This window comes from Phalacrocorax carbo, chromosome 15 (genome assembly GCF_963921805.1).
Source record: "Phalacrocorax carbo chromosome 15, bPhaCar2.1, whole genome shotgun sequence".
Classification (NCBI taxonomy): Eukaryota; Metazoa; Chordata; class Aves; order Suliformes; family Phalacrocoracidae; genus Phalacrocorax; species Phalacrocorax carbo.
In genome coordinates, this window is record NC_087527.1 from 1,737,447 (window position 1) to 1,760,498 (window position 23,052).

At 49.0% G+C, this 23,052-nt stretch overlaps 1 protein-coding gene and 2 non-coding genes across 5 annotated transcripts in view; all 3 read left to right on the top strand.

The window, feature by feature from the left end:
* The first annotated feature begins 1,519 nt into the window (after positions 1-1,519).
* LOC135315882 (U4 spliceosomal RNA) lies at positions 1,520-1,660 on the top strand. The gene has a single exon (XR_010375365.1). It is a non-coding gene; the product is annotated as a U4 spliceosomal RNA (small nuclear RNA).
* Positions 1,661-2,140: 480 nt separating this feature from the next.
* LOC135315881 (U4 spliceosomal RNA) lies at positions 2,141-2,281 on the top strand. The gene has a single exon (XR_010375364.1). It is a non-coding gene; the product is annotated as a U4 spliceosomal RNA (small nuclear RNA).
* Positions 2,282-3,097: 816 nt separating this feature from the next.
* The window catches only part of PXN (paxillin), a 53,082-nt gene continuing 33,127 nt past the window's right edge, over positions 3,098-23,052 (top strand). The window contains exons 1-2 of one of the 3 annotated variants that reach the window (XM_064466665.1): positions 3,098-3,217; positions 4,336-4,412. In XM_064466665.1, the coding sequence (XP_064322735.1) occupies positions 4,358-4,412 (55 nt within the window). In that variant the 5' untranslated portion in view covers positions 3,098-3,217; positions 4,336-4,357. Of the gene's footprint in view, positions 3,218-4,143; positions 4,209-4,335; positions 4,413-7,905; positions 7,997-23,052 lie in introns of those variants that run through there. The other 2 variants (XM_064466664.1, XM_064466666.1) reach the window with 2 other exon arrangements.

The window sequence follows — 23,052 nt, forward strand, 5'->3', positions numbered from 1 at the left end:
CGTTAGCGCGGCCAGGTAAAGCCACAAGGTCAGAGTGGGACAAGTGATCTCTGTGCAGCTTTCGGAGGAGGCGTGGGTGAAAAATGAGAGGCCAGTTGTTTGTGGCCGGACCTCTCCAGGACAGTCAGGCACCCTAAGCCGCTTCAGTATTAAATTCTTTGCCACCGAAGAGCTCGTACCAGTCCTGTGGCTCACCAGCTCCTTCCTGGGCTCAGTCTCGCCCATTATCGCTTTGCTGGAGGTGGGTTTCTGCTGCCTTACTGAGCTGGCCTGATGAGACCTGACAGCAGGCAGAGGGGGACGGGGAGGGACCACCTCGCAGTGGGAAGGAGCTGGTGGCTCAGCGCAGCCGGTCTTTGCAGAATCGCACCAACTACTCCCACCCCTCAGCGCCCCCTTAGCGGCAGGGAGCTCTTCCAGTGTTTCCCAGTTGATCCAGCAGATCCTCCTTTCCGGACTGGGCAGGGCGGTGACTTCTTTGACCCCTCGTGTAAATGCGGCCCGCAGAGCTGACACCACGCAGCTACTTTTCGACCCTGGGGCCGTGCTGACCTGCCCGCGGCCCACGCCATGCTCACTGGCAGGACCCGACTGTGCCTCCGCTGGGTGCAGGTGCCGGGCTCGAGAATCAGGTGACGAATGTTACAGATTGCCTGGCGAGAAGGGGTCTGGTTGTTTCTCAAAGGAGCCTTATGTTGGTTTTTTTTTTTATTTGGAAGAACAAATAAATAGGAGGAGGTGCAGCCTGGGTCTAGGTGCTCGCCTATTTTACACATGATGGGCTGCTTTTCAACTGCATTCTCCAAATAGCTCTTGCTCAAGGCGTTGCGGGGATTTTTAATCAATTTTTCTCTCCTTTTATGGTTATTTCAAAGCCCAGAAGAGCCTGTGCCTGTATGTAGTGGCGTGTAATTTTGCAAGCACATGCAGCAGTGCATCCCGCTTGCTTGGTGCTGGGTGCCAGCCCTGCTCCTCCCTGCCCAGCCGCAGTGTGGGGCACGAACCCCCCTTTTGGCGGATTCCTCAGTCTAGGTGCTCCTTGGACTCTTGGTGCCTGTTTTACGGATTTAAAAACGTTTTCTATTTTTAAATTTAAATGCAGTGACTTTGCGTTGGTTGCCACTTGGGCTGGCGAGGGCAGCCCGGGCGCGGCAAAGCCCGTTTCACCCCCCCGAGGGGGCCGGGGGGCCCGCGCCGGCCCCCTTCGCTGCTGTCTGGGACGAAAACCGGCGATTTTGGCCAACCCCCGCGCCGCTCGGGCCCCGGGCGGCGGGACAGCCCCTTCCCCGGCGCTCATTACCATAGCGGCCTCCCGGCACCCCCCGCGCCTCCCGCCGCGCCGCCCCGCCGCCCCCCCCTTCTCCCTCCCCGGTACCCCCCCCCTTCCCCGGTAACGCCCGGCCGCCGGCGGGAGCGCGGGTGTGGGCGGGGGGCGCGGGGCGCGCGGGGGCGCGCGGGCGCGCTCTGAGCGGGCGGCGGGGCGGCGGCGGGGGCGCGCGGGAGGGCGGGGCGGCGCGGCAGCTTTGCGCAGTGGCAGTATCGTAGCCCGTGAGGGGAACCCGAGGCGCGATTATTGCTGATTGAAAACTTTTCCCAATACCCCGCCGTGACGACTTGAAATACAGTCGGCATCGGCAATTTTTGAGGGCCTCTTCGGAGGCTGGTTTGACGTGGTGAAAGGCAGATTCCGAGGCAGGCGGCGTCGCCGGGGGTGCGCTGGGGCTTGCTGCCGGCTGGGGCGCGCCGGCGCCGGGAGGGCTCCGCTGCTCTGCCGGCTGCGGGACGGGAACGGAGCAGGAAAGGACGGGACACCCCGGCTGGGGTCCCCCAGGGACGGGGCTGGCGCGGGGGAGCCCCTGCCGCGGGGGAGCCCCTGCTTCAGCGGGGAGCCGCCCACCCTGACGTCATGCCTACTTTGCATACTCCTTCCCAGCAGCCTTCGCGGCGGTGCCGCCGCTGCGCTAAACGTGCGTGAAAATTGCGGGGACGCGGGTGGAAAACGGGGTACCCCGATCCCGGCTTCGGGGCGGGCGGCGGATGGGGGTGCTTGGGGGGGGTGAGTGGAGCGGGGCTGGGCGGCTCGCCCCGACCTCGGCGGTGGCCCCGGGGCGAGGGGCGGCGGCGGCGGGAGGAGGGGGCCAGCTTTGCGCAGTGGCAGTATCGTAGCCAATGAGGTTAATCCGAGGCGCGATTATTGCTAATTGAAAACTTTTCCCAATACCCCGCCATGACGACTTGAAATATAGTCGGCATTGGCAATTTTTGACAGTCTCTACGGAGACTGAATTTGGGTGTGAAAAACAGAAAAGAGACCGTTTAGGAACCGGAGTTGGAGGAGAGAAGGGCGGGGTTCGGCGCTGGCCCCCGGGCTTGTGCCAGCAGTGGGGGGGCCGGGCAGGGATGGGGCCCCTGTGCTCGGCCCTGGGGAGGCCCCACCTCGAGTGCTGGGCTCAGGTTTGGGCCCCTCGGGACAAGAAGGGCCTGGCGGGGCTGGAGCGTGTCCAGAGAAGGGCAGCGGGGCTGGGGCAGGGTCTGGAGCACAAGTGTGCTGGGGGGCGGCTGGGGGAGCTGGGGGGGTTTAGCCTGGAGGAGGCTGGGGGGAGCCCTTCTCGCTCTCTGCAGCTGCCTGAGAGGGGCTGGAGTGAGGGGGGGGCTGGTCTCTGCTCCCAAGGAACAAGCGATAGGACGAGAGGGAACGGCCCCAAGCTGCGTCAGGGGAGGTTTAGGTGGGATATTGGGAACAGTGTCTTTACTGCAAGGGTGGTCAGGGCTTGGACCGGGCTGCCCAGAGAGGTGGGGGAGTCACCACCCCTGGGGGGGGTTCAAAAATTATGTAGATGTTGCACTTGGGGACATGGTTTAGGAGGCCTGGGGGTGTTGGGTTGGTGACTGGACCTGGTGATCTTAGAGGTCTTTTCCAACCTTAATGATTCTATGATTGCTCCAGTAATTTTAAATCTGGGAGCTGTGGCTACCCTGCATAACCCGAGGCAGAGCATGGAGGTTTGTTAGGTGAAGGCACGAGGGCCAAAAACAGGTTAACATAAAAAAACTTGGTTCATGTAAAAAAGCTCAGTTCTCTCCTTTTTCTTTCCAGGGTGTAGAAGCAGGAATTGGTGTGTGAAAATGGAAGGGAAGGAAGCAGGGTACTGGAGAAGCATTTCTCATGTAGCTCCTGCTTGAGGACATTCCCTGGAGGAGCACGATCTCTCTGAAGGTAGCTACGTGACGAGGAGAGGGCTGGTATTTCTGGAGCGAGTGAGGGGGGTGAGAGTCTGAATCATGCTCGGCTGGCTCCAGAACTGCTCCCCGACCTACTGGGGAACAGCACAGCCTGCATTTTGTGGGGGGTTGTTAACATCCATTGGCATCACTTGTTTTAAAATAATAATAATTAAAAAAAAGCTCCTTATTGTCAAAGGAATCACAAACCTTTACTCTGGAAAAAAGCAGTAGCTGGAATTTGGTGTAAAATCCTATTTTATAAATTAAGTAAACCCTATCTGTTTCTAACTCACAGCTGTTGTTTTATCTAATACTGAAGTAGACCCTCTGGAGGAAGACTAATGACTGTTGCTCACCAGCTCCCTGGCCCGAATCTCTGCTGGAGCGGGAAGCAGATGCCCTCTGTCACTTTGTGTGAGTTAGATGTAGCTTATATTGCTTACACGGTGGTATGTGCCATCCGGATGCTCCTACCCTGCCTGTAAGACCCTGAGCCTGGCAGCTATTTTAAACTACAACTGGGCAGAGTAGAAAACTTAGTAGCCAACATTAATGTTCCCTCTTTATCAGGTTTATTTGTAACGTTCAGCTGTGCTGGGTATCATACACACACAATAGTAACCAAAGAGTGGCAGCGAAACCTCCTAGACTGCCTTTTCCCCCCATTTGTACCGAGGTGCTAGCAGTGTCAATTTGAAATCAAAACCAGAAGCCGTTGCCCTTTGGCAGAATAAGCCGCACTGATAAATACTAAGGCACATGTAGTTTATTGTGAGCGGTACAGTTCACGTAATTGCTTGATTCATATAAACCTGTTGGTAAGCATTGGGTTTATCACTTGATTGTTTCTCGTCTCTTCTAGCCAAAACTGCCTGTGATAATACACTGGCGTGGTGCTTTCATCTTGCATTGCCAAGTCACGTCCTACATCTTATGCTAGAAACAAAGTTTGCTCGTTTAGCTGTAACAGATCCTTCCAACAGGTGTGAAGCTGGACCTTGAATGGGGAAGTTGCATGTTGAGTTTTACTGCCATTGCCTTAAGCCTAAAGCTCTGCCTGAATTTGTCTTTTATGCACTCACATCCCCTTGCATGATATTCATGTGGCAGAGCACAGAAAGGACACGCTGCAATGAAGTCATTGTCATCGCTCTGCAGTTTCAAGTCACTGTCTGGAAGGTGCACAGGTAAGCTTTAAACATGCCTTACAAGTCAGCGTGGCTTCATACCTGTTCTTCTCTGACATAGATTTTATCTGCTGAAAATAACAGTGCTTTTTCTAAGAGGTCTTACAAAACGAGCTAGGGTCGCTCCTCTGTTTGGCAGCCAGTCTGAGATTACAGCCCTGAAGGGGGCAGGTGGACAGTTAATCCATCGAGTCTCTGAGTGTCAAGTGTGTGGAGGTCAGTGGGTTAAGCCACCCTTCTATGGAGTTGCTCCGTAACTGGCAAAGGATGCTTTCACAAGAGGGAAGGTGCCTTGAGCAAGTGCTCTGCCTGGGTTGTGTGGAGCCAGGAAGTCCTAAGTCTAACATCAGGCTGATACTGACTCATTGTCTGACTTTATTTCCAGCTCCCAGCCCTGTTTCCCACCTATAACAGGGGGCAATAACTTCTCGTCACACCTTCTGTGAAAGATAAATCAAGTCATAATGCGTCTTAGTCACAGGGCACAACGTGAGAGGAAGCCCTGTGTATTTCTGTGAGGCACTACCTGCCTTCGTTCCCTGGTGCTTCCCACCTGGAACCAGTTATGAGGGATGTAGCTGCCCTCAGTGCCACTTCCCCCTCAGCCCCACCACCAGTCTCTGAGCACGCCTTGGGTGTGCTGCTCTGGTGGCAGTTTGCTGGCGGTGGCCATCCCTTGGGGAACGGCAGCTGCTTCAGCATGGCGCTTGTGCAGCAAGCAGGCGTTGGTGAGTCTGTAAGACTTTCAGGGACAGAGAGCATGTAGGTGGTGAGGAAACAGGAGTTCCAGGGCATTAGGAAGGACAGGAGAGGGTGAACATTGGGTGAATTTAGCTTGAGCCACGCCACTGAGCAGTTGTCTTAGCAGCTTGGATTTTAACCTGCCCCTACTCCTTAGGCTCTCACGGGAGGGTTAAGGACTGCCAATTTTACGTAAGAAATGTTAGTGTATGAAGAACAATTCAGTTACGAACAGCACCTGGCTATGAAGAGTGCAATGAGCTGGCTGGGCATGAGCCAGCAGTGCCCGGGTGGCCAAGGAGGCCACCAGCCCCCGGGCTTGTGTCAGCGCTGGTGTGGCCAGCAGGAGCCGGGCAGGGATGGGGCCCCTGTGCTCGGCACTGGGGAGGCCCCACCTCGAATGCTGGGCTCAGGTTTGGGCCCCTCGGGACAAGAAGGGCCTGGAGGGGCTGGAGCGTGTCCAGAGAAGGGCAGCGGGGCTGGGGCAGGGTCTGGAGCACAAGTGTGCTGGGGGGCGGCTGAGGGGGCTGGGGGGGTTTAGCCTGGAGAAGAGGAGGCTGAGGGGAGACCTTATGGCTCCCTACAACTGCCTGAAAGGAGGTTGTAGTGAGGTGGGTGTTGGCTGCCCAGAGAGGTGGTGGAGTCACCATCCCTGGAGGTGTTCAAAAATCATGTAGATGTGGACTTGGGGGCATGGTTTAGGAGGCCTGGTGGTGTTGGGTTGGGGGTTGGACCTGGTGATCTTAGAGGTCTTTTCCAGCCTCTAAGATTTTATGATTCTGTGATAATAAGGTTGGTTTTAAAAGCCGTATCACTAGAGGATAGTCACTCATGTGGCAGCCCTGCCTCCCCACGTCACTGACCCTTTCACAGCAGTGCTGGAGCCACAAGCAAAGCTTTGGAGGCAATGCCTCGGTTTTTTTTTTTTACACTGAGCAGCTTGGACATAACCTGTGGGTGCAAGCCCGTTTGGTGCTATGACATGTTAATTTTAGCCCTGAGACAGGATATAAACTGCTTTCTTGACCTGCACTCACTCACAGACTCCCAAAGGACGCTGTAGAAAGCTGAAGATAAAACCTGTGTACCAGACTACAATATGAACAGAGCACAGGAGGGACTTTAATTCTGCAGAAGTAAAAATATTGCCTGAGTCAAGACAGATGCCTGTCACGTGTTGCTAGAAGAAACATACAGATCCCAGGAAAGGCCACGTTTCTGATGGCCTTGGGTCCACTGTGCTGCCAGCAAATGCTAGCGGCTTATGTTGCTGTGCCTCGGGAGGGGAAGCACATCCTGAAGACATCACGGAACAGCCAGTGATAGGTTTTGAGAAAATGTAGCAGTCCCTTCAAATAACGCTTTAAAGTTTGCTCAGGGACCAGCAAGGGGGGCGTCAGGCGAGATCCATGGTGAAGCACATGGTGAAAGTCTTTGCTTGTGTTTGTGTTTGCTTAGACGTAGGTAAGGATGTAATTTTCTGAGGAGTCCTGGATCTGGAGTAAAACCTGGAATGAATTTCCTGGAGGCCGGTGATTATTCGCAAGCATCAGCTGTGACTAGGGAGGGGATATTTCCACGCCCATCTAGTGATTGTTCTTATTATAGCGTTTCTTAACACAGGAAATAATGATGTCTGTTGAACTGTGTTAGCTGGGGAAACTGGGTGTGTTTGTGCCTAGAGAATGAAAAATAAAGCATCGGAGATTGCTAGCAGCTGACCTCATGTTCTCTGCTTTTATGAAAATGCAGCCCCATAATCTAAGCTAGACAAGAGGACGCGTGCTGTTCAGCTCCGAGAACGTTCTCCGACTTGGTAGTATTTTGTAAGGAAAAGTGCTACAGGAGTTGTGTTTCCTGGATCCTTAGCCTTTCCCACACTGATAGTTTTTGCTGTATCTCCCATCAGATTCGGGGCTGAACACTTGGGCTGAGCAACTTCTTTTTACTGCCATGTCGACTTGGCCAGAGCGTGATGGTGGAGTAATCGCTAACCCCGACGAGGGTGGAGCTGCTCTGCGGTTTGGGCAAGGCTGAGGAGTTTGCTGCATTGGCACGTGATTTGTAGTGGTTTGAAAGAAAAAACAAGGAGGAAATGGTGCCTAGCATTCTAGCTAGCTGTCTGTATCGGATGGCCTACCGCTATCGCGTGCTAAATCCAGGAGGGCTGTCACAGTTTTTATACAGCAAAGGAGAAGCAGTGGCTTTCCTCTATGGTGGCAATGGCTTGTGGAGAATTGTTTGGGAAAGATTTCACCCGCCCAAGCTTTCCTGTGGGCCGGTTAAATCACCTGGGGCTCAGAAACGCGGATTCGTTGGAAGGCTCTCGGGGCGCGGAGCGGCAGCGCGCAGGGGTCCTCGGGGGCATCAGGACCCCAGGCGGGCACGGCTGACCCCGGCAGGCTGTCCTGCTCCTCGAGTGAAGAGCACAGGGCTTGGGGCTGCATTCCCGGCCGGGCACCGGCAGCCCCGGGGCTCCGTGGGGACGCAGGCCCGTGCCTCACCCGGCTGGGCTTTGCCCCCGGGGGGGGACCCCCGCCGCGAGGGGAGGGAGGGAGCCGCAGCTAGGCCCGCTCCCCACGGCACCCTTCCGCGCACCGGAGCCCGGGAGCGCGGCCGGCACCGGGAGGCCGAGCCGCCCCCCCCCCGCCGTGCCGGGGCCGGGCTGGCGGTTCCCGCCGGCGGCGGCAGGGGGCGGGCGCGGCGCGGCGGCGGGGCCGCGGATGGGCGGGCGCGCGCGGGGCCGCGCGGGGGCGGGGCGGGAAAGTTGCGAGGCGCTGAGGCGGGCGGCGGCGGCGGCGGCACCGGGCGGAGCGGGCGCGGCGGCACCATGGACGACCTGGGTGAGTTCCGAGCCCCGTGTGTTCCCCGCGGCGGGGGGCGCCGCCCCGCAGCCCCCCGGCCGCGGCCCGCCCGGCCACGCTGCGCCCGCAGCGCCGGCTCCGCGCCGCGGGGCTCGGGCAGGGCCCGCCGCCGCCGCCCGGGGACGTGTCCGCTCCCCGCGGGCAGCGCAGGCCCTCCCGGCTGGCCGCGCCGACCGCCCCCAGACCCCTTGGCTGGGAACCCGCGGGGCCCCCGGTCCGGGCCGTCGGTGTTCGTTCCGCGTCTGCCCCGGCCGGGAAAGGCGCCCTTCGGTCCCGCACCCCGGGAGCAGCGTGGAGCGAGGTCGGGATTCAGCAGGCGCCCCCTCCCCTGCCGCTGCCGCAACCCTTCGAGCCTGTTCGTGGGGCCAGATCAGTAACTCTGTGCGGGTAGGGAGGGAGGGGTGGCTGGGGAGCCCTGGGCGCTGGGGGGAGCACAGCCCCCGCCCGGCCTGCCGCCGGACTCCGAGCTCCTTCCTCCTCGTCCCTTCGCTTCTCCCAGGTGTGCCGAAACCTGCCGGCACGGCGTGGCGGGGAATGTCAGGCAACTGGTCTCACTGGAAAGATCTAGAGAGTTTGAGTTCCTTTGGTACCAAGCCGGAAAGGGGCTGGATCTGCCAAAATCCCTTGTGCTCTGGGAGACATTAGGGTGACTGAGTTCCGCTTGTGAAACTGATTAAATCAGACGCTGGGGAGGGGCTGCGATCCGTTACTTCCACCCTACCTTTAATAGAAACCAGACGTTCTGTTAAGATGTGCTCCAGGAAAATGGCAGTTTCATTACTGGACCTGGAGGCTGAGATTACAGTGCTGGCGTAAAGCTGGTGCTCACACCATCAGGAAACAGACTCTGAATTGGGCTAATGATAAGGCTGACGGGGCAAGGAGTCCACCAGCTGCATGGCGTCCTGGTGAAAGGTTCTTAGGGAGTGAAACCTCACCCTCTGCCTGGGTGAAGGAGCTGGTGGGGCAAACAGAATGAAGTTCTACGGCTGCTTCTTCTCTCAGTTATTGCTTCTTTAAATGGAGACGGTTCTGTTTACCCTTTCTCATATCCCTCAGCCTGGTTATCTCTTGGAGATTTGCTGCTGCTCCTACAGCAAGTTTCTAGCGTGTTCAGGAATGCGGTGCTAGTCAGAACAGGATTCACCCTGTCTGTGTATTGACTTGCTGAGTGGCCCTTCAAGGTGAGCATACAGATAGCGCTGTGTAGGGCCGGTTTAGTGTCTCAACAACATGCTCTTTAATGAACCGTGGGCGCTGTACTGTGCCCACCACAATTGCTGTGTTCCTTGAACAGTGGTAGTGTCACTTTCTGGTTGTTCAAATAGGTTACTGCAGTTTCAACACACTTTTGCTTTCCTTTCTAGGAGGGTTAGAGGTGAACTACGAAGAAATCCTGAAAAAGATCTGAATTTGTGTCTGTTTTGTTCTTCTGAGGCATTAAATGACTTGGCATGACCAAAGGTTAAAGTTGTGATCTGATTTTTAAAATAGAACTTTTTGTCTCAGCAGTTTGATTTCATGAGTTTTAGTTGTGCCATGGCTTTCTCAATTTTTGTGCAGTCTGAAAGACTGGGCAAGATCTGATTGTCTAGCAGTAAGCAGCTGAACAAAAAAAGTTGGACCCTTTTTCCCTGTAAGCTTTTCTTTGGAGTACAAAGTTTACCACGGAAAGGCACACCAGCTATTTTCCCTCTGCAAATCATTGTTAGCCCCAAAATTGCTCACTTATTTTTCTAAATCTGTTCATCTTGGGGCGCACACATAAGGGAACACTGCTGTGCTGGTGTAACTCCCCTGAAACAAGTCAAACTTTTGAACTGAAGTGAGAGTTGTTTGTTTTTCTTTCCTCGTTATCTATGGGTGGATTATCTGAGTTGTGGATTAACCGTGCCATGTATACAGACCTCTGCACTGGCTCTGTCCAGAGTCAAGTTGGTCCGGCAGGACTTGTTGGTTCAGGCGCGATGCCATGTGGACATAGCTGTGCTGCTTCCAGGGCTGGTTTTGGCCCAAAAGTAGTTTAGCATTGAGCCTGAGCTGATACGCCTTGCAGGTTCAGAGCTGATGTCAAGTAAAATCAGCTTAAATATTTCCACACCATGCTTCTGAATCTGTGTGGTGCAGAAATGACTAGTGACTGATGGACCTTGCTGGGCATGGGGGGAGCACCTCACAGAGCCCATTGGTGTGTCTGTTTCTCAACTCCCTGAATTTATCAAAAATCCCCTCTTCCCAGAGCTGATGGAGTTGTTCCGTGTGTACTAGTGCACTGTAAAATGGAGGCCCAGAAGTATCTCAATTTCTCGCTGCTTGGGCTGGAGAGGTTATAAAAACATATGTGAGAATGGATTTGTGTTGCTTTGGGGATTCATTTGGCGTTGGAAAAAAAAAAACTTTCTTCCCTTTTTTTTGTTTTTGTTTCCCCTTAGCATTGAAGAAGTGGTGTTACAGTGCACAGCTCACACAGGAAACTGTTGGAGCTCTGCAGGTGGAACTGGTGCACCCCAATGAGGTGGGGGAGCCTCCGTGGAACAGGACACGCAGTGCTATGTCCGCGTACAGAGCAGAACAGCATGTTGTGGGAAGGGGGGAGGAGGTGGTGGATTCGAGCAGCTGACCAGTCTTGTCCAGATTGCCTTCCCTGAATCTCTCAGGAAGCATATTTTGCGGATGTGCTTGGAGTTTGACAGGAAGCTTGCTGAATGAGTTTGCCGATGTGCAGCATTGTAAATTGGCACAGAGAGCAAACCTTTGTCCTAAAGAGTGAGAATCCTAACTGAGGGCTATCGCCCCTTTCAGGGGATTACCAAAGCGCAGCCTGGCGGCGTTACGTGCGGTGCTTCCAGCACGCAAGCGACCAACCATGCATATTTGTTTCAGACAATTTGGGACGTTGAATTAGATGTTGGATTATTCTTGGTTCTGTGGTGTTACCTTGTCTTAAGTAGTAGGTGTGAACAGTCCATTGGGATCTGCTGGTTGTGGAGGAAGAAACCTAATTTCGTGTGGTGTGTCATGTATTTGATGGTGAGAGAAGTAGGAGAAAGGAAACTTTACATTTCCTTTAGTCACATACTGCTTGATTTTGACTTTCAATGTTTTTTACAGCCTTTTGCTGAAAGGGGTTGTTTGCAAACACTACTGTGAAACTGGCTTTTTTTTTTTTTTTGAGCTTTGGTAACTCCAAACAGAAATGATGTTGCTTTTAGGAACTTTCTTTTGTTGGCTTTGAAATTCTCACTTCTTTACTGCTTGGTTTTGTGGTTTTGTTTTTTTTTTTTTTTTAACGCTTCAGATATTTTTAACTGGATTTTGAAATCAAAAACAAAACAGCATTCACTAGAGCTTGTAAAAGATGTTTTACAAAGAAGTTGCTTCTGTTCAATAAGGACATATTTATGTCAGTGTTTTGGCTGTGTACGTAAACTAGACTGTAAGCTTCTTATTTTAGGTGTGCTTGCTCACTTCTAGAAGGATTTTCCTTTTGTAAGAAAAGGTTGTTTTTGGTTTGGGTAGCAGTGTGGCTTAAATTCTGGGCACAAAGGTTCAGCGACACTGATTTTACTTTAAAAGTTGTTTCCCTCTATTTTAGGAACTCTAACCCACCCTCTCTCCAGGGCTTAATCCTCTCAAGATTGACTTTAAAGGGAGCAATCTTGCCATTGATTTTTCATGGGAGTGTGGAGCAGCATGCATGTGTTTCCATCTGTCATCTCCTAACGTTTGGGAGATTGCTGTGCTCTGCAGGCCTATGCTGTCCGTCCCTCTTTTGAGGGGGATGCTTGCCTGTTTCTGACTCAGCCCCTTCAGTCATACGGCGTGGGTTTTGGTCTTATTCGACTGAAAGTTTAGTGTGAAATTGCTCGTGGTAGGCTACGTCCAGGAAATGGCATTGGGGGGAACACTGGTAAGGTAATTTGGTCCCTTGGTTTTCTACTGTCTCAGGTTTCTGAGTCATTCCTGCCGCTGGGTGAGAAGACTGTAAACAGAACTAATACTCTGCACAATGGGGTTCTGACTTGTTTCAGCTTCTTAGCTGTTCTGACCCCTCGTAAAACAGGGACTTCATTGTCCTGAGCAACTCAGACAGGGAGTCCTCTGCCTCGAGCAGTGTGCTACGCAGAGAGAGGCTTCTTTTCTTGTTGCTCTATTTCCATGGAAAAGCTGGACTATGTGCTGTCTTTAGCTCCTTTGTCCCTTGCTGGGAGAGGTCAACTTATCCCAAGTGTTCAGCTGCCCTCCTGGTTAAAACTCATCCTCTGACACTTTCTACCACTGAGAAAGAAATGGGTAACTTCTCATACATCATCTTTAACTGTCTCTACTTGTTCTTCCTTTCTCAGGGAATCATGATACTTTAGTTTTCTCCAGACCCTTTTTTCCTCACCTCTTTCCCCTCGAAGTGTGTGTATTATAGGAAACAAGTTGCGAAACTGAAGAAATGACGGATAAAATTCTGAAGTCTGGCAGCAGAACAAGCAATAATGATTATCATCTACTTAGATCAGAGCTGGTTTTCTGATCTACTGCTAAGATAGATATGTAAATTCCTCAAATTAAATCTGTGCAACTAGCAAGGGGGGAAAAGCCTGTCCATGGCCACAAAACAAATCTGTTTGAATTGGAGAAATATATTAGTTGTGATACCAGGATCTACTGCAGCTTTGGTGAAAGCCAGAATGGATTCTGAATTCAGTTGTGTTGTGCTAGTTGAAAATCAGTGCGAATGAATAGGATCTCTGGTCCCAGTTTCCTGCTCTGTGTCTCAGACTATGCCTCCCTCTCTTTGTGTGCTGCTCTTCTGTGCCCCTTTTTGTCTGATGCGGAAGCTGCTAATGAAGATGCTGTTCTCCTCCAGCTGCCTGAAAGTCAGACAGTGTCTGTGGGAAGCTTCCCTGGGCTATGATAAGAAGATGGGGTTTAGGAAGTGTTGCTTGCTCACTTTAGCTGTCCTAACTAACTTAGGTTTAATAACAAGCCCTGGAAATACAGGTTGTCATGACTACTAGACTAATATATTTTAAAATGCTAGGTAGGGAACTGTGGAGACCTTTGGGTCCTGTTCTTGTTTCGCTGTGCGTAAAATCTCACCTTGCATCTCATCCAGTTTCATACTGCAGCCAAAAATGGTGATTCCAGCTTCCCCATCTCTTGTGTGCTTGTGGCTTGCTTAGTGAGTAGCGGGCTCCAGAGCAAATTGGTTCAAATTGCTGATCTTTTAGAAAACCAGCCCATTCCCACAAACTGAACGAATGATTTGCCACTGGATCAGTAAACGGCAAGATAACCAAATGCAGTGCAGTGTAGGAGCAAGGAGTGGCACCATTCCTTTCCATTTTGGGCTGAAGCTAAATGGATTGGAGAGAAAGTGGAAGCTGTGATTTCAAATTTAATGTGATTTAACTGCTGGCTGCTCTAAGGTATGGTGTGTTTTGGTTTCTTTTTTCCCCCCCGTCTCCCTTCCTTGTCTCCACAGTAACTGTTGGGCAGCAGTTAGCTGGATCAGCAAGCTGATGCTTCTGAAAGTCTTTTTTTTTTTTTTTCAGGGACAGTGGACTGGGAAGTAGGTGAGGCCACCTCTTTTGGCTGTGGTTTATGTTTAATCTAGCATAAGGTAGCCATTTATCCACAGCCTCAAAACTTGTCCTCTGCCTGCAAAATAGGGCTAATAGCACCATACCTGTGAAGTTTGTTTAATATTTGTTCAGATCTTTGTGTTTCTGGAATAGCTTCCAGCTGAAAGTATCAAAATAGCAACTCTTTCAAGCTTCTCTGGTCACCGTTGCTGGAAAAGCTTACAATGGCAGATTGGAAGTAGATTTATAAGTTTTTATTCCCTTCTCAGCCCTATTTAATGTTCCCTCTCTGCCTTTCTGATTGCTCATCCTTTCTTCATCCTATATTATGACAGGCTGTGAGTAGGGAGAAAAGATTTCCTTTCCCTTCCAAGCTCCCCACAGTAGTTTTACTCTAGTCTTTTTCCCTTTACCACAGAGCACCCTAAAGTCAAAGAATGTCGTGTGCTAAAGATATACCATAAGAACAGGAGGTGGGTGATGACTTTCTCATATCACTCTTCGCTATTTTTCCCATTCTTGCTTATTCTCTTTGGAAATGGCCCCAGAGCAACAGAAAGCAGGTGGCTGGGGACAGTCTCCCTCGAGTCACCAGTGTTAAAATCCATGCTTTCTGTTCTGTGTATGTATGTTTTTAAATATCTATGAAGCAAACAAAGTAGAAACAGCAGCTGGAGTGCTGTGGAACAAGTTTGGTGTTGGTGTTTCAGTTATAGGAACTTGAGTCACTGAGGTTATGTGTTTGTGCTATTTAGGAGTCTGGTAAGCTCTTTTTCTTGTAGCAGACAGTAATTATTCTGAATTTACATGGGAAATTTATCTCAGCAGTTTGAGACAACTCTAAGCTGAGGATCCAAGAGAACTTAGAGCAGGCCACAGTGGGAGGCAGCCTGCCCTGTTATTGCTTGGCTCCTTTTTCCCTGTGCTGGACGATGTCTACGATGTGAACAAATTTAGTTCAAGTTACTTAAATGATGATGGAGTAGCCTGAAGTCTTCAAATGCAGTTTGCCGTGCCACTTTTCACAGTGTTCTTATTATCATGTGCAAGTTTGATGTAAGTGACTTTGCTGGGTGAGCTACTGAGTCCGTCTGGCTGGCAGCGTGCAGTGGAATGTAGCTTGATTTCATGTTTTTTACTGCTTATTGCACGTGTTTAAACCTCTAACATTTTGCAAATGATGGGAAGAACATCAAAAAAAGTAAATGGCGCTCCAGGGAGTAAACTTGCTGAATGACACTTTGTATGGGGAATTGTGCTTTAAACAGCTCAGCTATAAATCAAACTGTATGGGGTCTCCAGGAATAAAGGAATCCCATGTTTTTGTCACAAAATTGAGCTGGCAGACAGAATTAATCCTGTGTCTGTCTAGACGCCTGATAGGATCTGCTTTATTTCCATCCCTGAAGAGCAAGGTGAGCAGAGAATTTTACTTTGTGCCATAGGGAAGTTTGTGGTGGCTCAGGGACTGTGATTAAGCTGACTTTTTGTAAGAGCAGGAGGGGGCAAAAAACCACACAAATGAGAAGTAGGTAGAAAAGGTCACGGGCAGGAGGGCTGTAAATGATTTGCCGTGGATTAGGGTCTTAATATTCCCTTGTTCTATCCTCTTCCACGGTTCTAAACAAGTTCAAGGCTTCCCTCTGAAAAGGTTTCTTTTGGGTTGGAGCCACTAATTTCAGCTGGGTCAGGCAAAAGTGCCTAAGGCTCATCAGTCAAGGTTACTGGTGCCCCATGATTTGGAATAAGATGATGGCCTGGCTGGTCTTCTCTGCTGCTCCCCATTGCTCAGCAGCTGCCTTGGGGCTAGGGTTGTTTTGTTGCTGCGAGCAAATTATCCCTTTTGGGCGGAGGTGGTCCACAAGAGTAAGATGCCTAGGAGTAGTACTTCTGGACTGCAGCTCTCTCCCTGTTCGTTACAGTTTTACGTGGGAGACTTTTCTTGGGCTGTGTAGGCCTGGTTAGGCAGCGTGATACACAGCTGGAACTGTTCTGCCTGGCTGTGAGCAGCTCCAGCAGATAGACAGGATCCCTGCAGAGAGCTGGAGCATTGGGGGAGGGAACGAAATGCCATTTCATCCACGTCATGAAATCTCTTATCAGTGGCCAGCTCAGTGTTGTGGGTGGGTGAGCTGTGCTGGCCAGAAGAAGCTGCCTTTTATTTCTGCTGTGAAATGTGAGGAGCTCAGTGCTGTCAGTCAGGCTGGGAGCTGTGCAGTGGCTGTGTGGAGTTTGGGATGAATTTGTCAGTCAGGTTCTTATAACCCTAAGCTTGTAGTTTTCAATCTGTCCTGCCAGTGCTTAATCGAGATTTGCTACTTGGCTGTCTGAGCAGTTCCCTTGGGCAGTGCCTCACAAGCACAGCTGCTCTGGCATGCTGCTCCCGTACTACTTAATTGCTTAAATCTGCCGCCTCCAGCACCTTCTGCCTTGGGATCACACTCAAAAGCCTTGGCCATGCCAGTTAGAGATAAAATCTGTGAGGTTATCATTCATTTTTCTGTAAGAGTTGGTTAAGGGCTAAATTTGTTGGATGCTACTTTACCATCAAATGTGAGGGAGAAAACTAGATGAAACAGATCACCACGGTACGGCTTACGGTGGTGTGAAATTCAGAGACCTTCTAGGCTGTCTGGGTCTGCCAGAGTCCTCTGAATGCATTGCTTAGGTTTGAAGATCACTCTAGGTGGGATGGAATGGCCAGTGCGATGTGACGTGTTTGGTGCCGCGTTCTCCGGAGCGGTATCGTGCTGGTGTGATCCTGTCTTTATGGAGTTGGGAAGCTGTTTGCTTTGTGTGTTGGGGAGGAGGGTTGAAGAGAAGGGGCTGGGGGTGGTGCAGGGAGGAAGCTTTATGTAATTCTTGGCTGGCTTCTGAGTAATTGTTTTAATGAAATGGAATGCAGTGTATTCAGTGCTTGCTTGGCAGAAACAGTGATTTTTTTAAAAAAAAAATTTCTATTTTTTGGGAGGGGGAAGGAGTTGGAGTAAGTCTGTTTTCCAGCTGCTTTAAGCAGTTACGCTTGGATTTGCCACACAGATAGGAGTGGAATATTGTTCTCAGCGAGGGGGCAGTTGCACTGCTGTGCGCGTGTGGGAGGTTGTCTTTGTACATTCAGTGTGCAAGTCGAAGAGCCTGGTCCCTCTGCTTCTCTGTGGGTTGTGAATGCCAGTGCGGTTCTGAAGTGGATCGGATTAATTTTAAAGTACCCAACAGTAATGGGACGATAGCGATGTGATTAGGTACATTTTCATATAAAATACATATGCATCTAGGTACTTGATAGGAAAATGAATCAATTTTCACTATGCCCTACTTCAGTGTATAGCAGGGAAGAGTATGATGAGTTGAGACAAAGAAGTCAACTTAATTTTCAGCAAGGCTGAAATGTAGGGGCTGGAAATCTTGATTTCTGTAGAGTAGTGCAAAATATTATCTCCTGTTATCTCCGATGATTGTTGGCTTTTATCATAGGATTGGTGGAGGAACAATCAGAGATCATGCTCAAAACCCTTTTTTTAGAAAGTAATTTGAAGAAGGGTTTATTTCATGTACCTATGAAAGGGAAGTTTATTCTCATGCTGCTTCTATTTCAGTATTGCTGGCATTTCCATTTTTGGTCAGTGCTGCAGATTGGTCTCTCTTCATCTTCACCTCTGAAAAACCTACTTTCTCTTTGGTCTTTGTAAATTTTTTTTTTTAATTAAAGTTTTCTGTGATCATGAGTACCCTTGTGAGTAAAAAGCCTTCAGTTGATAGAATAAAGTTTTTCTTTAATAACAAACCAACAACTTCTGTGCAGGGCACTGAGATGAAGAAGCTGCCATGTGTTTAATTGCTTTATTAATACCACTTCTGGTAAAAAGAAATCCTCATTATTTCTCTTGCTGTTGACAAAACGAGCAAGAGACTTGACCAATACTTCTGGCATGATGCCAGGTGATAGGTAGAATGATCGGTCATCTACCTTCTCCCAGTAGGAGGAGATAAGAAAACCTTAAACATTCTCCAGCTGTTCTCCACCTAGTGGCTACGATATATTCCAGTTCTAAAAATGTTAGTTTTCTGTCTGGCTTTAACAATTTTCTTGTCTTTCAGTAGGCCCCTGTCATGACGTTGTGAAACTCTTGGCTACATTCTTCTGCCAATACTTAAAAAAAAAAAAAAGAAAAAAAAAAAAGGAGCTGTAGAGCCATCAGCAATCTCCATCAAATTACCACCCACATCTTCTCTCAAAGTAGACTGGGGGACCAGTTCCCACATTAATTTCTGGAACACTGTCCTCTCTTCATTCCCAGAAGCTGCTTTTAAAGTAAAAAGCCGCTTTAATTAGATTTTTAACCACGTGCTTCTTGGCCCCTTGTACTCTGTTGTCTTTCAAAGATGTTTCTTGCCCACTATCTAATTACTTGGGTTATCTCTAAGCTTTAGTAGAATGCTCATCAGATTGAAAGCTTAATTTTAAAACTTTTCTACCTATTATAGTTATAAGTAGTACTAAGATCCACATGACTGAAAAATGTTAAATATTTTGTTGTCATTTCCCCCTGCCCTGCTTTGTGAGTTTACATTGTGCTTTTGGCAGCGCTTTGTGTAAAGTCAGTTGCTGATGATGACTTACACTTTTTGGCTTATAAAGAGTTTGATGTTACTTCCAAGTCTGCTCCCACTCTCCGTTGCAGAGAACCCTTGCAGAAACAAACTTCTTAAAACTAAAACCCCACCATTTTGAGAGTTACTTTCTTAGTAATTAGATTTTTAACAAGCCAGTTGAACCACGTACCGCATTTGACAAAAGTTCCTTTTTTTAAAGAAAGGGAAACAACCCGCCTCAGAGTGGTTGCCAGGTCAAGCCAGCAAGTCTTTTTAACTTGTCTTTATTCATATCTCAATATACTAACCTTTTATTTGGCATCCTCAGTATCTGGGTGAGATTTGCCAGGACTTTATTTCTCCTTATAGGCACAGGCTTTTCAAACTTGAGATACCTTGGTTTTTAAGGGTAGATTTGCATTTGTTGAATGCTCTTTGCATGTATGCTCTTGGGATGATATATGCTTGTAACTTACTGAATGGGAAGTTGCTGGAGACAATGAAAAATATTCTCTTCAAGGACTAAAATCTCACAAGTTTACATTCTGATATCCCATTTGAGAGACTTCAAGATAGGAATGTCTCAATAAGACTGTACTAAATATGGATACGATTGCAGTGTCTGTACGATTGCAGTGTGTCTCTAGTGTCCCCATTCTCTGTTGCTGAAATCCTCCTTTTGCTGGTAGCCAGGGCATTCTACCTCTCATGGGCAGAATTTGTGCTTCTACTGATTTTAATGAATTCAGGATTTACACTAATATTTCTGTTCTTCATTTCTGCATCTTTATGTGTGCCTCAAGTTTTGTAACTGGCTCTTTGCCTGGACGGGTCTATATTCAGATCTGTTTATGCTGCTTGGATAGGATTTCCACTGTTTAAAAGATGCTATTTTTTCCCTCCCTTAAGTTTCACGTCTATTCTTGCATAACCATGCAAATCTTACCCTTCCCTTTATTGGTTATAGGGTCCACATGCTTTCCTGTTTCTGTTACATTTAAAAAGGCAGCTAACGAACTTAAGATGTGCAAGCTTGGACAGCATTTTAGCTCTGTGTCCAAACCCATTTTTCTGCATGCAGATGGATAGGATTGTAGCGATCTTTAGCGATGTTGTTACTGATGATGGTTACCTGTGTGGCAAAGGGGAGATGCTGGGGTAGCTGAGGTGGTGGGCCTGCTGGCAGTTGAGCCAGTATAATGGCTTGCTGCTGCTGAAAGGGGGGGGTGGCTTTACTTTTACTCACCCTTACCCCTTTTCTGCTCCCTCGTTTGGCTGTTGGGACATACCCCATCTTTCTTGGTGACTGCCATGCTCATCTCTCTTTTCTAACCCAAAAGAAAGCAGTCAATTTTTTTGGCTGGGTGTGTGTTCTGATGGAGTGGTTCGCAGAGGGGTCTTGCAAGAGCCAGAGCCAACACAAGTAAGTGGCAGCAGCACATGTCTGGAAGAGGCAGTAAAACCTCTCCATTTTTGGCAGTGGTGAGCTGTTAATTTGCCTTTCTGCGTCTTGTGAGACTGTATGCTTTGCTGCGCGGCGCTCGCTGTCCAGTGGAACTCATGTGCTCCGTTTCCATGTAAACCCTGATGTAACATGCTTTCCTTCCCTAGATGAGTTGGACTCAGCAGTCACCAAATGATGATCTCCAAGTGGTAAGTACTCTACAGCTGTCGTAAGGTGTCCTCTTAAGTGGTCAAAGCGACACACTTGTCATTTCCACCTGAAGCTCTGGAGTGCAAGCAAAAGAAGCTTGCTGTTGCCCAAAGGTTTGGAAAACACTGCTGTGTGTTCACGCTGTTCTGATTTGCCACTGCTTATGGCACTAAGCTACTGCTTTGAAGCTGTTCAGAAAGGTTATGCAGTGCTGGATTAGCATGTGTTGGAACCTCGGTGCTGCTTATGACAATTTCCAGTTCAAGTCAGGCCCAACTACCTACAGTTATGCAAACCTCAACCAAATACAGCCCACACAAGACTTAAAAAATGCCCTTGTTTACGCTCATTTCAGTGGGCATGTAGCGGGTTGCTTGGTAGCAGCTGGGTACCACACACCTCTGCACTTGGCAGTTTTTCTCCGAGTCCTGTAGCGCAGGGCCGAGCAGGGTCTGGCACAGAAACGATGGTGGTGGTTTCTACTCTGCTCTGCTGTCCTTGTAGTTGTTACTGTTTTCTGCCTGTCTGTTTTCCAGAAAGGTGTGAGAACAAATTGCTCACTTCAGGCCTCTAAAGAACGTACTTTTGGGCTGAAGGAAGAAAGCTAGTCTGCTGGAGGAGACAGATGACTTTCTTTCCCAGCAGCTCTGCATGCTGCTAGAGAAGACGACTGATAGGTAGAGGGAGTCTTTCCTTTTATTGCACAAGGAGGGCAAACCGACTTTTGACAAGGTATTAATTATATGGTATCAACCTGACGTACCTGACTGGGAGAGAGCAGCACGGGTTTGGAGCGGCATCTGCTGTAGCGAGATTGTAGGGTATGATAAACGTCCCAGCGCTGTGACGCTTTTACTGCCCAGTGGCACTATTTCCATGAGTGTTTGCCTGACTGATCAGCCAAGGGACTAGAGATGCCTCGAGCCCTGAGCTTCTGTTTATTCCCTCTATCAGAGCTATAGTTTAAAATCTGTAGTGTCTTGTTTCCTGCTGATTCTATACCCATCCTTGGACTCTGTACTCTGTTGAATGGAGGTCTCCTCTGTACGAGATTTGTTAGGTGTTTGTAAAATGGCATTGCGTGCTGTGTTTTGACCTAGTGCTTGTGGAGTAGGTGCATGCTGATGTAGCAGGAAGGGTCTGGTTCCTCAGATAGCTGGCTTGGCTGAGCCTCTCTTCCTGTAGGTATACAAGGGAGTTGGTATTTTAATCAGAGGTCTTGGCCCTGGGAAATTGTCCCTGAGGGGTCGGTTCAGTGGCTGCTTGTTTGGTTTTCATGATTTTTTTGTTTTGTTTTGTTTTGGCAGAGGAGAGCAGATTTTGCTGGACTTTTTTGAATGTTGATCCCAGTTTCTAGAAACTTTCTGAAGGAAGCCAGCAGCAAATAAAAATTCTTATGACATGCACAAGGAGCGTTAACTTACTATTTTGTGTGCATAGAGGACTAAAATGGTTAGTGCATTGGCGAGCAATGTTTTTATTTTTTAACTTTATTCCATCTAGGATATTGGCTGAAATCCCAGGTCAGTACTGAGATGGTATTAACTGCTTAGTGTCTTGTGTAAGGCGTTTATACTCACTCCAATCTGTTCCTTCCACCAAACTCGGCCAGGAAGCCATTTCACTCGCGTTCAGTTTGAGTGTTGCTGTATTTGAACAGAGCTCGTGTCCTTTACTTTTGTCTGAGCCAATGTGCCTCCCACCCAGAGAGAGTTAGGTCAATACTGGCCATTTGCTAATGCCTTTGTCTGGGGCTTCCTGGAAATGCCTGAAGATCTATTTGCTGTCAGGCAGAGATCAGAAATAGATCTTGCACAAGAAGAGCCGCTCCAGGAGAGGACCGTCAGAGGCTGTACTTAACCGCTTTGGAGACCAAAGCTGTTTCCCATTTGGCAGTTGACACACAGGGAGAGGGATGGAGGCTCTCTAATTTGTGCAGATAGTTGTTCCTCATAATCTTTCATAGGGCTAACTATAACTGCCCGTAGGAGCACCAGTCTGCTTGCTGGTGAGGAGAGGATTCTGACAAAAGACTTGGTAGCAGGTGGAGCTCATAGCAGGCTGCAGATTCAGACTGAGAAATTCCAACTTCAGTATTTTTAGTACAGGCTTGAGAGTCAGACTTGCTTTCTATTCTGATATAATGTGGACTTGCCATATTACGTTGGGTTGTTCAGGGCTGTGTATCAGTTCTCCATTTCTGAAAGGTAGATGATTTTTCATGCTGTCAAGGGGGTGTGAATGTTAGGGTGAGGATTCTGATTTGTGATCTTCGTTGGAATTCAGGTGCAGTGGCTGCAGATGTTACTGCCTGCAGTTGCTGCAGGTCACAGCCTGTTATATCAATATAATTGAAATACGTGGAGGTTTAGATTCAGGGTGTGGAGCTGTCAACTGCTGTGACTGAAAAATGTGACTGTAAATATCTTCTGCTGTTATTCTGTTGTAACTTGTGGGTGAGACAATCATATGAGGACGGTAGCACTTAAATCATGGTGGTCTGAATCACCGGAGGTCATGAGTTGGTGTACTGAGTAAAGGCTGGTTAAGTCTGTATGAAGCATTTTACATATCACAAACTTTTCTTGTGCAATTTCCAACTTCTCTGTTCAGTAAACCAGAACCCGGCTTTATGCTCTTAAACATTGTACAAGTAATGAGAGTAGCTCTGCCTACTGCTTTCGCATGTGCTGTGTCACAGGATGTGCTGGAGCTATGACTTGCAAGTGCTTTACAAACTTTTCCTGACCCTCCTGAAGATTGTTCATAGAGCAGTGGAATAATTTCTTGACTAAGCTTATCCATCTTTGGTAATTGTTTCCTGTTGTTCAGGACTCGGTTTGAGAGTACAGCGAATCTAGATAGAAAGGAACCACACAAGGGTTTATTTTCACTTCTAGCATCATGCAACTGTGGGTCATCTGTCTCTGAATCGCTATACAGGGGCACGCAAGGCACATGTAGCAGACGATCTGGCATTCTCAGAAGCCTTTGGTAGCTGTGAAACTGAAAATATTTTTGTTTAGTGTAAGTTGGAACATGAATTCCGTTTAAAGCACCAGGTCTTAGCATAGGGTGTTTTTTCCTGGCATGAGCTGTTTGCTATGACTATAAACAGACTATAAACAGAGGGAAGTAAATACAAGATGCCTCTTTTCACTTCGAGTGTGGAGAAAGCCATGCTATAAAAAAAGAGGATGTTGTATGTG